General features: G+C 39.5%; 1 protein-coding gene across 1 annotated transcript in view; it reads right to left on the bottom strand.

Annotated features, from left to right (window-relative positions):
* Positions 1 to 13,505, bottom strand: part of zeb1b (zinc finger E-box binding homeobox 1b) — a 171,318-nt gene extending 157,813 nt beyond the window's left edge. The window contains exon 1 of the mRNA XM_061965941.2: positions 13,372 to 13,505. Within this exon, the coding sequence (XP_061821925.1) occupies positions 13,372 to 13,480 (109 nt within the window). The 5' untranslated portion in view covers positions 13,481 to 13,505. The remainder of the gene's footprint in view (positions 1 to 13,371) is intronic.
* Between the last annotated feature and the right edge of the window lie 499 nt (positions 13,506 to 14,004).

Genomic DNA, 14,004 nt, shown 5'->3' with positions numbered 1-14,004 from the left:
AACTGTTGGGTTGACGTGACACGGTTCGATGCGTTTTGTTTTGTTTCTTTTTTGTGCGTTTTACTAATCCGTTTTTTGGAATTACGTGGCGAAAATTGAATGACAAAAAACAGAATCAAACACGGAAAGTCAGAGAAATTGGCATACCGTGGGTGGAATGTCGTCATCGTGAAGAGAAAAAAACGTTTGTTTGGGGAAAATCGAACACAAATCTAACAAAATCTAACGCCAGACCACTACCACCAAACTGAGTTACCGTATTTTCCGCACTATTAGCCGCACCTAAAAACCACAAATTTACTCAAAAGCTGACAGTGCGGCTTTTAACCCGGTGCGCTTTATATATGGATTAATATTAAGATTCATTTTCATAAAGTTTCGGTCTCGCAACTACGGTAAACAGCCGCCATCTTTTTTCCCCGTAGAAGAGGAAGTGCTTCTTCTTCTACGCAAGCAACCGCCAAGGTAAGCACCCGCCCCCATAGAACAGGAAGCGCTTCTTCTTCTACTGTAAGCAACCACCCGCCCGCGTAGAAGAAGAAAAAGCGCGCGGATATTACGTTTCATTTCCTTTGTGTGTTTACATCTGTAAAGACCACAAAATGGCTCCTACTAAGCGACAGGGATCCGGTTCATGAAAAGACGCAATCTCTCCATCCGCACACGGACTACTATTTCACAGCAACTGCCTAAAGACTTTCAAGAAAAGCTGGCTACTTTCCGTGCATATTGTAAAAACAAGATAGCTGAAAAAAAGATCCGGCCAGAGAACATTATCAACATGGACGAGGTTCCACTGACTTTTGATATTCCTGTGAACCGCACTGTGGATACAACGGGAGCACGTACGGTGAATATTCGCACCACAGGGAATGAGAAGTCATCCTTCACTGTGGTTCTAGCTTGCCATGCTAATGGCCAGAAACTTCCACCCATGGTGATATTCAAAAGGAAGACCTTGCCAAAAGAGACCTTTCCAGCCGGCGTCATCATAAAAGCTAACTCGAAAGGATGGATGGATGAAGAAAAGATGAGCGAGTGGTTAAGGTAAGTTTACGCGAAGAGGCCGGGTGGCTTTTTTCACGCAGCTCCGTCCATGTTGATATACGACTCCATGCGCGCCCACATCACGCTGGTTTTTAATTTATTATTAAAGTTTGACTGACCTATCTGACTGTTTTTTTGACATTCCTTTAGCGCAGTTAGATGCGGCTTACAACACGGGGCGGCTTATAGGTGGACAAAGTTTTGAAATATGCCGTTCATTGAAGGCGCGGCTTATAACCCAGGGCGCCTTATGGTGCGGAAAATACGGTAAGTCGCGCGTCAGCACTTTAGCCGACTCAGAACTCGTAGCAGTTTTGTGCAAGTGTACAAAACACTATGAAACTTTTACGTCAACGATCCAAACAGTTCTCATAAGAATGTCAGGTGATATGTTTTTTGTTTTTTTTATACTAACTTTATGACTACGTGTACCGGAAAAACATTGTGCTAATGCTAATGCTAACTAGTTAGCTGCTGTTGTTAACGTGACCACTAACGTCAGGGCATCTTAAACATCCTCATTGTTGGGTTAATGATTACTTGATAGCTTCTAATACTGTACTTATGATCATAATAATACCTGATGTATCATTGTGTGTACTTTACTTGTGTCAACTTAATACACTTATCATGCTTTGACTTGAAATACTGTATGTAAGGATGTTTGCATTTAAATCAAGGTTGACAATCCATTTTCAAGTTTTATTTAATCAGATATTTGTGTCAATGCCACAACTAATACATGTTAATGGTAGATTATTGGGATATATGATATTCTGGGGTGTTAAAAAACAATGCCATGTCAACAAGATCCAAACTGTGGATTTTGTGAAGCGTTCCACCCCGAGTGTACTCACTGAAGTGTCCTGACAGAATGATTCCTACAAATTACAGTTCGCAACATGACTTAGCCAGGCCGTAATAAATCAATTATTATGATCTGATTCTGAAAGCCCTAACAAAAAAGCAGAATAATATCAAACATGTTGCACAACTTGACTTTTCACAGGAATTCCATTATGCTGATGTTGCATGACAGCTCACAAGCCTCCTCACGAGGTAAAAGGAAGTGTGGACGTTAATGCAAAGGAGGTTCAAAGTAACAACAAACATGCCTAATCACGCACTTTAAATATCAATAGTCCCGTGTAAAGGGGATCAACTTATATGGGACACGGGTACACACAAGTCATCCTGGAAAGGTTTAAAAAATGACAACAAACGTGCCTAATCACGCACTTTAAATATCAATAGTCCCATGTAGAGGGGATCAACTTATATGGGACACAGGTACATACAAGTCATCCTGTAAAGGTTCAAAAATGACAACTAACATGCCTAATCACACACTTTAAATGTCAATAGTCCCTTGTAAAGCGTATCAGCTTATATGGGACACAGGTACCCATACTTGCCAACCCTCCCGGATTTTCCGGGAGACTCCCGAAATTCAGCGCCTCTCCCGAAAACCGTCCCGGGATACATTTTCTCCCGAAAAACTCCCGAAATTCAGGCGGACCTGAGTGACGTGTTGACGACACACAACAACAGTGTCTACCGTAAAGCAGTTCGTCTGCCGTAAACAGCAATGTTGTGACACTTTTAAACAGGACAATACTGCCATCTACTGTACATGCATATGTGACCCACCCATAATGTGTCACATTTTTGTGTTGATTTATTTATTTTATTTTGTGGTTTGAATTCGTTTTTGGAGCTGTCATTACACATTTATCAGTATTCACATTGGTCAGGAGGGGGCGGTAGGGCGTTTCTTCCCAATTGAATGCTATCACCTGCGGACCGGAAATGTCTTGTCATTCTGATGAGCGCGACCAGTCTGTGAACAATTGAAACGTCCTGTGTGCTTTTTCCTCCTGTATAACAGGTTAGTTTTGGTGAATCAACTCACTGAATAATATCCATGTGATCTTTATAAGTTTTAAGTACACATTCTGATGGTGGAGCCTAACTCTAAAGTGTTTGTGAGTTGTAGTTTGTAAATGAACACTGAAATTCAAGTATTTATTTTTTGTATGTATATATATATATATAGCTAGAATTCACTGAAAGTCAAGTATTTCTTATATATATATATATATATCTTAACCACGCCCCCAACCACGCCCCCCGCCCCCACCCCCACCCCCCACCTCCCGAAATTGGAGGTCTCAAGGTTGGCAAGTATGCAGGTACACACAAGTATTTCTAAAAAGGATAAAACATGACAGTGAAGTTCAAAGTAACAACAATGTGTGGTCACACACTTATATATGTCAATAGTCCCGTGTAAAGTGTATATATGGGACACAGGTGCACACAAGTCTTTCTGGAGAGACTAGAAATAATGAGAGTGAGGTTCAAAGTAACAATCATGTGTGGTCACACACTTTATATATGTCAATAGTCCCATGTAAAGTGTATATATGGGACACAGGTACACACAAGTCTTTCTGGAGAGACTAGAAATAATGAGAGTAAGGTTCAAAGTAACAATAATGTGTGGTCACACACTTATATATGTCAATAGTCCCATGTAAAGTGTATATATGGGACACAGGACACAGGTACACACAAGTCTTTCTGGAGAGACTAGAAATAATGAGTGAGGTTCAAACTAACAACAATCATGTGTGGTCACCAGAGGTGGGTAGTAACGCGCTACATTTACTCCGTTACATCTACTTGAGTAACTTTTGGGATAAATTGTACTTCTAAGAGTAGTTTTAATGCAACATACTTTTACTTTTACTTGAGTATATTTATAGAGAAGAAACGCTACTTTTACTCCGCTACTTTTATCTACATTCAGCTCGCTACTCGCTACTAATTTTTATCCATCTGTTAATGCACGCTTTGTTTGTTTTGGTCTGTCAGACAGACCTTCATAGTGCCTGCGTTTCAACAAATACAGTCACTGGTGACGTTCACTCCGTTCCACCAATCAGATGCAGTCACTGGTGACGTTGGACCAATCAAACAGAGCCAGGCGGTCACATGACCTGACTTAAACAAGTTGAAAAACTTATTGGGGTGTTACCATTTAGTGGTCAATTGTACGGAATATGTACTGTACTGTGCAATCTACTAATACAAGTTTCAATCAATCAATCAAAAGTGTGAAGGAAAAAAGACCCTTTTTTATTTCAACCGTACATCCCGTCAAAAGCCTAAAGACTGACTGCACAGTTCCTGTCCTCACAATAAAAGTGCCGCTCCATCGCGCCTGCGCTTTCAAAACAAGAGTCTCCGAAAGCCAGCGCAAACAAGCTAGCAAGCTACGGAGTTTGCCGCCAATGTATTTCTTGTAAAGTGTATAAAAAACGAATATGGAAGCTGGACAAATAAGATGCCAAAAACCAACCACTTTCATGTGGTATTAGACAGAAAGGAGGAACTTTTTTTCTCCTCCATTTGAAAACGTGGACGCTATCAGCAGTACTGTCTGATTACAATCAATGCAAGTCATCAGAATCAGGTAATACACCAACTTATATTCTTGTCTTCATGAAAGAAAGGAATCTATATGTGTTAAACATGCATGTATATTCATTAAAACACCTTTAACATGTAAACAAAAACGGCAAAATAAATAAATATAAATTATATACTGTATATATGTGTGTGTATATATATATATATATATATATATATATATATATATCATCTCAAACCACAACAAAACAATTGCAAATGAGCCGTCGGCCCCCAGACAGAGCGACTCCAAAACCAACAAAGGATGTAACTGTCGAAAGAAACCTGATTGCCCTCTCAACGGGGGGTGCTTACAAACATCAGTTGTCTACCAATCTAAGGTAATACGCAAGGACATTAACACATCCGACACATATGTAGGATTAACCGAGGGAGAATTCAAAACCAGATGGAACAATCACAAGGCTTCTTTCAGGAACAAAAACCTGCGAAATACCACAGAACTCAGCAAACACATTTGGGACCTCAAAGACAATAATGTTGAATATTCAATAACATGGCAAATTCTTGCATCCAGCACACCTTACAATAGTGGTAATAAAAGATGCAACCTATGCTTGAAAGAGAAACTGTTTATTATTTACCGTCCAGACCTGTCATCCCTCAACAAGCGCAGCGAAATTGTAACAACATGCCGCCATAGACGGAAACACCTCCTAGGTAACACATGAGCCAATCACCACGCCCCTAGGCCAGCCTGTACCCACCCACTCTGTGCCCTATATAAACCATGGTATGCGAATGCTCCCATTAAAATCTCCTGATGATTGAGGGTACCCCCCCTCATGAAACAGGCCTGTAGAGATGAAATAGTCTTGTGATTTTTTTCCCCACACATACATATATATATATATATATATATATGTGTGTATATATATATGTGTGTATGTATATATATATATATATATATATATATATATATATATGATATGTGTGTGTATGTTACTCATCAGTTACTCAGTACTTGAGTAGTTTTTTCACAACATACTTTTTACTTTTACTCAAGTAAATATTTGGGTGACTACTCCTTACTTTTACTTGAGTAATAAATCTCTAAAGTAACAGTACTCTTACTTGAGTACAATTTCTGGCTACTCTACCCACCTCTGGTGGTCACACACTTTATACATGTCAATAGTCCCATGTAAAGTGTATATACGGGACACAGGTACACACAAGTCTTTCTGGAGAGACTCAGAAACAGAGTCTTCATAGCTGCAGCGTTATCTGAGGCGTGTCCACATATTTACACCCAAGCTCCAGAGACGTGACACGCCCCATAACAAGATGACAGCGGAGCAACCAGACGCTTTTTGACAAGTCACCAACGGAAAGACTCCACAACACAGATAAACACGCTGGCATGTTTCCTCCCACCTTATATAACTTCTCCATTAATCTTCATCCACTTACATTAAACACTTTTTTCCCCTAGCATTCTAACACGTCCATGGGGAGCATGTTAGGGGGAGAAGTATATACTGTAAATATTACTGTACTTTGATGACACTTATGTTTTTCTTCTGCACCACCTCCTTTGGGCGGCACAATACGCAGCACATGATGGATAACCATCAGTTGCTTCTGCAATATTGGCAAACATAAACGCAAGAGTCAATGCAATGAAGGACAGACGGGAGTCAGATGGGACATCTTCAACATTGCTTTGGTGCAGGGCTGTCCAAACCTACATTCTGTACATTAAAGATGCTAAAAGTCAATGTATGCTAAGCTAGTAGGCCACAAAAAAAGTTTGTGTAATCTAATAACTGGAAGGGCTGTCAAAAATAGGGAGTTAACTCATGCACATCCTTAATGCAGATTAATTTATTTTACCTCCTATCTTTTCGAACAATAAAATTGCATTTGTGACTAAATACTGGGGACTTTTTTTTTTAATGAATGTACATTTTGCAAGCCAGTAATACTTAGTGATACTTGTGATTAATCAAGACTTTTGAATTTGGGATTAATCTGATTTTAGAACTTCATAGTGTTTGAATTTGGAATTAATCTGACATTTGACAGCATTACTCATACATTTTAATTAACTTTATTAATCAGATTAATCACACTTTTCAATTTGGATTAATCATGATTAATCACAGTCATTACTCCATTGTGTAATTGTGTAACTAACTTAAAAAGAGATCCCAAATCACAGTTATTACTCCATTGTCATTTTTTTTCTTCCGAGGAGCAGTTTTTTCTGCGTTTTATTCAAAAATTGCGGTAGAGCGCAATTTTGAGATTTGGGGTTAGGTTTTTTTTTTTATTAGATCGCAATTTTTGCCAGTCCTGATGTGTGCGTTCAGTTTGGTGAGTTTTGAAGCATGTTAAGGGGGTCAAATTACAGCTCAAAGAGGCAAAAGTGACTGTTTTTAGTACTTTTTTGTCTTGAAGGGGGAATTGCCAACTTCCTGTTGATTTTAGCCCGAGAATGTACTATTATAAAATCTAGGTCTGAGTCAGACCTACATAGAGGTTTTTGTTTCATGTCTCTTCCTAGTGGGAGTTACAGGCAGTCTAGTTTTTTTTTTCTTCCTAGGGGGCGCTAGAGCGCAATTTTGAGTTTTGTGGTTCGTTTTTTTTTTTTAAAAAGGCCATTTTCGCAGGTCCTGATGTGTGGGTCAAATATGGTGAGTTTTGAAGCATGTTAAGTGGGTCAAATTACAGTTTAATGTGGCGGCGGAAGAATAAAGAATAAAGAATAATATAAAACCTTACAAATTCAATAGGTCCTTATGTCCCATTGCATAAGGACTCCCTTATGCAAGGGGGGCAATGGGGGAAAAGAGAGAACGGAAAAAAGAAAAAACACAAACAATTTAAAGAAAAAACATAGAAAAAAGAAAGAAAAAAAAATTAAAAAAAGAAAAAACAGGGAAAATGTAAAAAAAGGGAGAGAAAAAGGAAAAAAAACACAAACAATTTAAAAAAGAAAAATAACTGAAAATGGGGGAAAAATAAGAAAAAAGGTGGCCTAGTGGTTAGAGTGTCCGTCCTGAGATCGGTAGGTTGGGAGTTCAAATCCCGGCCGAGTCATACCAAAGACTATAAAAATGGGACCCATTACCTCCCTGCTTGGCACTCAGCATCAAGGGTTGGAATTGGGGGTTAAATCACCAAAATGATTCCCGGGCGCGGCCACCGCTGCTGCCCACTGCTCCCCTCACCTCCCAGGGGGTGATCAAGGGTGATGGGTCAAATGCAGAGAATAATTTCGCCACACCTAGTGTGTGTGTGACAATCATTGGTACTTTAACTTTAACTTTAATTTTTATACAATGGGCCATGCGGGCCCTAAAAAAGGAGATAAAAAAGGGGGGCAATGGGGGAAAAGAGAGAACGGAAAAAAGAAAAAACACAAACAATTTAAAGAAAAAACATAGAAAAAAGAAAGAAAAAAAACAATTAAAAAAAGAAAAAACAGGGAAAAAGTAAAAAAAAGGGAGAGAAAAAGGAAAAAAAACACAAACAATTTAAATTAGGCAGTCTAGTTTTTTTTTTCCTAGGGGGCGCTAGAGCGCAATTTTGAGTTTTGGGGTTCGTTTTTTTTTTTTAAAGGCAATTTTCGCAGGTCCTGATGTGTGGGTCAAATATGGTGAGTTTTGAAGCATGTTAAGTGGGTCAAATTACAGTTTAATGTGGCGGCGGAAGAATAAAGAATAAAGAATAATAATAAAACCTTACAAATTCAATAGGTCCTTATGTCCCATTGCATAAGGACTCCCTTTGGGAGTCCTTATACAATGGGCCATGCGGGCCCTAATTATGTCCCATTGCATAAGGACTCCCTTATACAATGGGCCATGCGGGCCCTAAAAAAGGAGATAAAAAAAGGGGGGCAATGGGGGAAAAGAGAGAACGGAAAAAAGAAAAAACACAAACAATTTAAAGAAAAAACATAGAAAAAGAAAAAAAAACAATTAAAAAAAGAAAAAAACAGGGAAAATGTAAAAAAAAGGGAGAGAAAAAGGAAAAAAAACACAAACAATTGAAATTAGGCAGTCTAGTTTTTTTTTTTCCTAGGGGGCGCTAGAGCGCAATTTTGAGTTTTGTGGTTCGTTTTTTTTTTTAAAAAGGCAATTTTCGCAGGACCTGATGTGTGGGTCAAATATGGTGAGTTTTGAAGCATGTTAAGTGGGTCAAATTACAGTTTAATGTGGCGGCGGAAGAATAAAGAATAAAGAATAAAGAATAATAATAAAACCTTACAAATTCAATAGGTCCTTATGTCCCATTGCATAAGGACTCCCTTTGGGAGTCCTTATACAATGGGCCATGCGGGCCCTAATTAAAGTTAAAGTTAAAAGTTAAAGTACCAATGATTGTCACACACACACTAGGTGTGGCGAAATTATTCTCTGCATTTGACCCATCACCCTTGATCACCCCCTGGGAGGTGAGGGGAGCAGTGGGCAGCAGCGGTGGCCGCGCCCGGGAATCATTTTTGGTGATTTAACCCCCAATTCCAACCCTTGATACTGAGTGCCAAGCAGGGAGGTAATGGGTCCCATTTTTATAGTCTTTGGTATGACTCGGCCGGGGTTTGAACCCACAACCTACCGATCTCAGGGCGGACACTCTAACCACTAGGCCACTGAGTAGGTTGTTATGTCCCATTGCATAAGGACTCCCTTTGGGAGTCCTTATACAATGGGCCATGCGGGCCCTAAAAAAGGAGATAAAAAAAGGGGGGCAATGGGGGAAAAGAGAGAACGGAAAAAAGAAAAAACACAAACAATTAAAAGAAAAAACATAGAAAAAAGAAAAAAAAAACAATTAAAAAAAGAAAAAACTGGGAAAATGTAAAAAAAAAAGGGAGAGAAAAAGGAAAAAAAACACAAACAATTTAAAAAAGAAAAAAACTGAAAATTAGGAAAAAATAAGAAAAAAGGTAAAGGAGCGTGTGGTCAAAATAAAAAAATAAAAATTATCTAGATCATTGCGATCATTTTGAGATAAATCACATGAGTTAATGCGATATTTTTGATGACCCGACTTATAACATGTCTCAATAATAACAAATTAATTTTATTTGTACAATCTGTAAAGGGCCATTAAATAATGACATGCGGGCCAAAATTGGCCCCCGGGTTGCACTTTGGACATACAATGGGCCATGCGGGCCCTAATTATGTCCCATTGCATAAGGACTTTGGGAGTCCTTATACAATGGGCCATGCGGGCCCTAAAAAAGGAGATAAAAAAAGGGGGGCAATGGGGGAAAAGAGAGAACGGAAAAAAGAAAAAACACAAACAATTTAAAGAAAAAACATAGAAAAAAGAAGAAAAAAAACAATTAAAAAAAGAAAAAACAGGGAAAATGTAAAAAAAAAGGAAGAGAAAAAGGAAAAAAAAAAAAACAATTTAAAAAAGAAAAATAACTGAAAATGGGGAAAAAATAAGAAAAAAGGTAAAGGAGCGTGTGGTCAAAATAAAAAAATAAAAATTATCTAGATCATTGCGATCATTTTGAGATAAATCACATGAGTTAATGCGATATTTTTGATGGCCCGACTTATAACATGTCTCAATAATAACAAATTAATTTTATTTGTACAATCTGTAAAGGGCCATTAAATAATGACATGCGGGCCAAAATTGGCCCCCGGGTTGCACTTTGGACACCTTGGCTTTAAAGTGTGTGTGCGTGTGTGTGGGGGGGGTGTAAATGAAAGCATCCACACACCAAAGTGCATGTGCGTGTAGACACAAAGAGGAAAAGACAACAAATGATGACAAGTCAAATGATCACAATCAAGGAGCCCATTGATTGATTGATTGGACACCGATGCATAATTATGGTCAGATTGTGATACAAGAACATTTTTTACATGATTTAATTGAATGTATTTGCTCAAAATGGTTGAACATATTATTTAAAGTCCACTCAGGGTTTTTTTTGGAGTAATATTTGTCATCTCTCTTTGAATTGATTGAAATGAAAAAAAAAGAGGGAACATTTAAAAATTAAAGCTGCAAGCAGCATTGGTCGGGCCCGCGTATTTGGCAGGTGCTAGTCCTAAGTGTCCCAATACTTTTGTCCAGTGATAGTCCCAAGTGTCCCAATACTTTTGTCCAGTGTAAGTGTCCCAATACTTTTGTCCAGTAACTCCCACTAGGAAGGTCGGAGAGACATGAAACAAAAACCTCTATGTTGGTCTGACTCAGACCTAGATTTTATAATAGTACATTCTCGGGCTAAAATCAACAGGAAGTTGGCAATTCCCTCTTCAAGACAAAAAAGTACTAAAAACAGTCACTTTTTCCTCTTTGAGCTGTAATTTGACCCCCTTAACATGCTTCAAAACTCACCAAACTGAACGCACACATCAGGACTGGCAAAAATTGCGATCTAATAAAAAAAAAAACCTAACCCCAAATCTCAAAATTGCGCTCTACCGCAAATTTTGAATAAAACGCAGAAAAAATTGCTCCTCGGTAGAAAAAAAATGACAAAACTGCCTGTAACTCCCACTGGGAAGGTCGGAGAGACATGAAACAAAAACCTCTATGTAGGTCTCACTTAGAACTGCATTTCATAAATTGACAACCCCCAGCAAAAATCAACAGGAAGTTTTCTATTCCCCCTTCAAAACAAAATTTTTGTAAAAACCGGTCACCTTTCTTCAAACATTATCTCCTCTGAGCGCGTTTGTTGTTTCAGCTTCAAACTAACACAGGAGAGAGATTGAACCCTTCTGATTAAACGTTGGCGAAAGAGTTTTGATACCTGCTCCGGTTTTGATTTTATGACCCTGCTGTTTTTTTAAGATGGCTGCTTAAAAGCAGGATGCACCAGCGTGCCCACACAATGCCGACTAGGTAGGTACACTAGACAAAAGTATTGGGACACTTATGACTATCACTGGACAAAAGTATTGGGACACTTAAGCCGAAAACTGCACAAAAGTATTGGGACACTTGGGACTACAACTTGACAAAAGTATTGGGACACTTACGACTAAAAGTAGACAACAGTATTGGGAAACTTAGTTTTTTTTTCTTCCTAGGGGGCGCTAGAGCGCAATTTTGAGTTTTGTGGTTCGGTTTTTTTTAAAAAGGCAATTTTCGCTGGTCCTGATGTGTGGGTCAAATATGGTGAGTTTTGAAGCATGTTAAGTGGGTCAAATTACAGTTTAATGTGGCGGCGGAAGAATAAAGAATAATATAAAACCTTACAAATTCAATAGGTCCTTATGTCCCATTGCATAAGGACTCCCTTTGGGAGTCCTTATACAATGGGCCATGCGGGCCCTAATTATGTCCCATTGCATAAGGACTCCCTTTGGGAGTCCTTATACAATGGGCCATGCGGGCCCTAAAAAACGAGATAAAAAAAGGGGGGCAATGGGGGAAAAGAGAGAACGGAAAAAAGAAAAAACACAAACAATTTAAAGAAAAAACATAGAAAAAAAAAATAATAAAAAATAAATAAATAAAAAACAGGGAAAATGTAAAAAAAAGGGAGAGAATTGATTTAAATGGAAAAAAAAGGGGGAACATTTAAAAAAAAAGGAGATAAAAAGGGGGGAATGGGGGGAAAAGAGAGAACGGAAAAAAGAAAAAACACAAACAATTTAAAGAAAAAACAATTAAAAAAAGAAAAAACAGGGAAAATGTAAAAAAAAAAAAGGGAGAGAAAAAGGAAAAAAAACAGAAACAATTTAAAAAAGAAAAATAACTGAAAATGGGGAAAAATAAGAAAAAAGGTAAAGGAGCGTGTGGTCAAAATAAAAAAAAACATTATCTAGACCATTGCGATCATTTTGAGATAAATCACATGAGTTAATGCGATATTTTTGATGGCCCGACTTATAACATGTCTCAATAATAACAAATTAATTTTATTTGTACAATCTGTAAAGGGCCATTAAATAATGACATGCGGGCCAAAATTGGCCCCCGGGTTGCACTTTGGACACCTTGGCTTTAATGTGTGTGTGCGTGTGTGTGTGTGTGGGGGGGGGGGGGGGGGGGTGTAAATGAAAGCATCCACACACCAAAGTGCATGTGCGTGTAGACACAAAGAGGAAAAGACAACAAATGATGACAAGTCAAATGATCACAATCAAGGAGCCCAGCGCCTCTGCCCTTATATGGTCATCTCGCCCCGCGTCGTCCACATAAACAGCGCGCTCCGGAAGAGTCAAACCTTGACATATTCGCCGTCATTTCGACACATTTCCGAGCCGAGACCCCCCGAACGCCGTTCGGGGCGCGAGCGAAGCGTCCGAGCGAGCGCTTTGATGAGCCCGCGAAAAGACAATAAAGTTAATGCGAGCTAGCATAGCCGACTAGCTTGATATGGGGCAACACGTTTAACAATGTCGTAACGTCACCAAAACAGCAAAGTAAAACACACACAAAGTCCAACACGGCCGCGCGCGACTAATCAATAAAGAGACGGTGATAAGAAGCAGGTAGAGTCCGAGTGGAGAGGAGAATGAAGTGAAAGTGGGATGATTGAAGTGAAATAACGGTCCGAGGAACGGAGAGAAAAACACCCGACAAAAGCCTTTCAAAGTCCGGCCGCTCCTGCTCGAAGGTGAGCGGAACATGCTGAGTGGAAGAAAAGACATGGTGACAGAGAAGAAAAGAGTCTTTTTGTATCAGGTATATATATAACGGTCCTCCGCTAACTTGTAACGGTCCTGCGCGCCCACACCCTCCACTAACTTGTCCCGCACGCCGCACAAAAGGCAACAAAGTGGCCACGAAAGGCAGCAAAGTGTGACACAAACGGCTCCAAAGTAGACCCAAAAAGGCAACAAAGTGGAGCCAAAAAGGCTCCAAAGTGGACATCCGCAACTTGGGACTCACCGTGGTTCCTCCGCGGGTTGGCCTGCTTCCTGCGCTTACACCTGGGGCCATGACCATCCGCCATGATCCTCCGGTGGAGACGAACTGCCGGAGTCACCTCCTCTCTCATCCCCTCCCCGCTCCTGCCCTCCTCCTCCTCCTCCTCCCCGCTCCTGTCCTCCCTGTCCTCCATGTCCTCCCCCTCGCACCGCACCTGCTTTACGACAATCAACGCTTTACGACATCGTGTGTTGTACCCAGGCCCGGCCCTAACCAATCTGGCGCCCTAGGCAAGATTTTAGGTGGCGCCCCCCGCCCCCCACATCGGCAGTGAAGTGTATACAGGTAAAAGCCAGTAAATTAGAATATTTTGAAAAACTTGATTTATTTCAGTAATTGCATTCAAAAGGTGTAACTTGTACATTATATTTATTCATTGCACACAGACTGATGCATTCAAATGTTTATTTCATTGAATTTTGATGATTTGAAGTGGCAACAAATGAAAATCCAAAATTCCGTGTGTCACAAAATTAGAATATTACTTAAGGCTAATACAAAAAAAGGGATTTTTAGAAATGTTGGCCAACTGAAAAGTATGAAAATGAAAAATATGAGCATGTACAATACTCAATACTTGGTTGGAGCTCCTTT

This window comes from Nerophis lumbriciformis, linkage group LG07, assembly GCF_033978685.3.
Source record: "Nerophis lumbriciformis linkage group LG07, RoL_Nlum_v2.1, whole genome shotgun sequence".
NCBI lineage: Eukaryota > Metazoa > Chordata > Actinopteri > Syngnathiformes > Syngnathidae > Nerophis > Nerophis lumbriciformis.
Note: the sequence above shows the minus strand (reverse complement) of the source record. Positions and strands in the feature narration are given on the sequence as shown.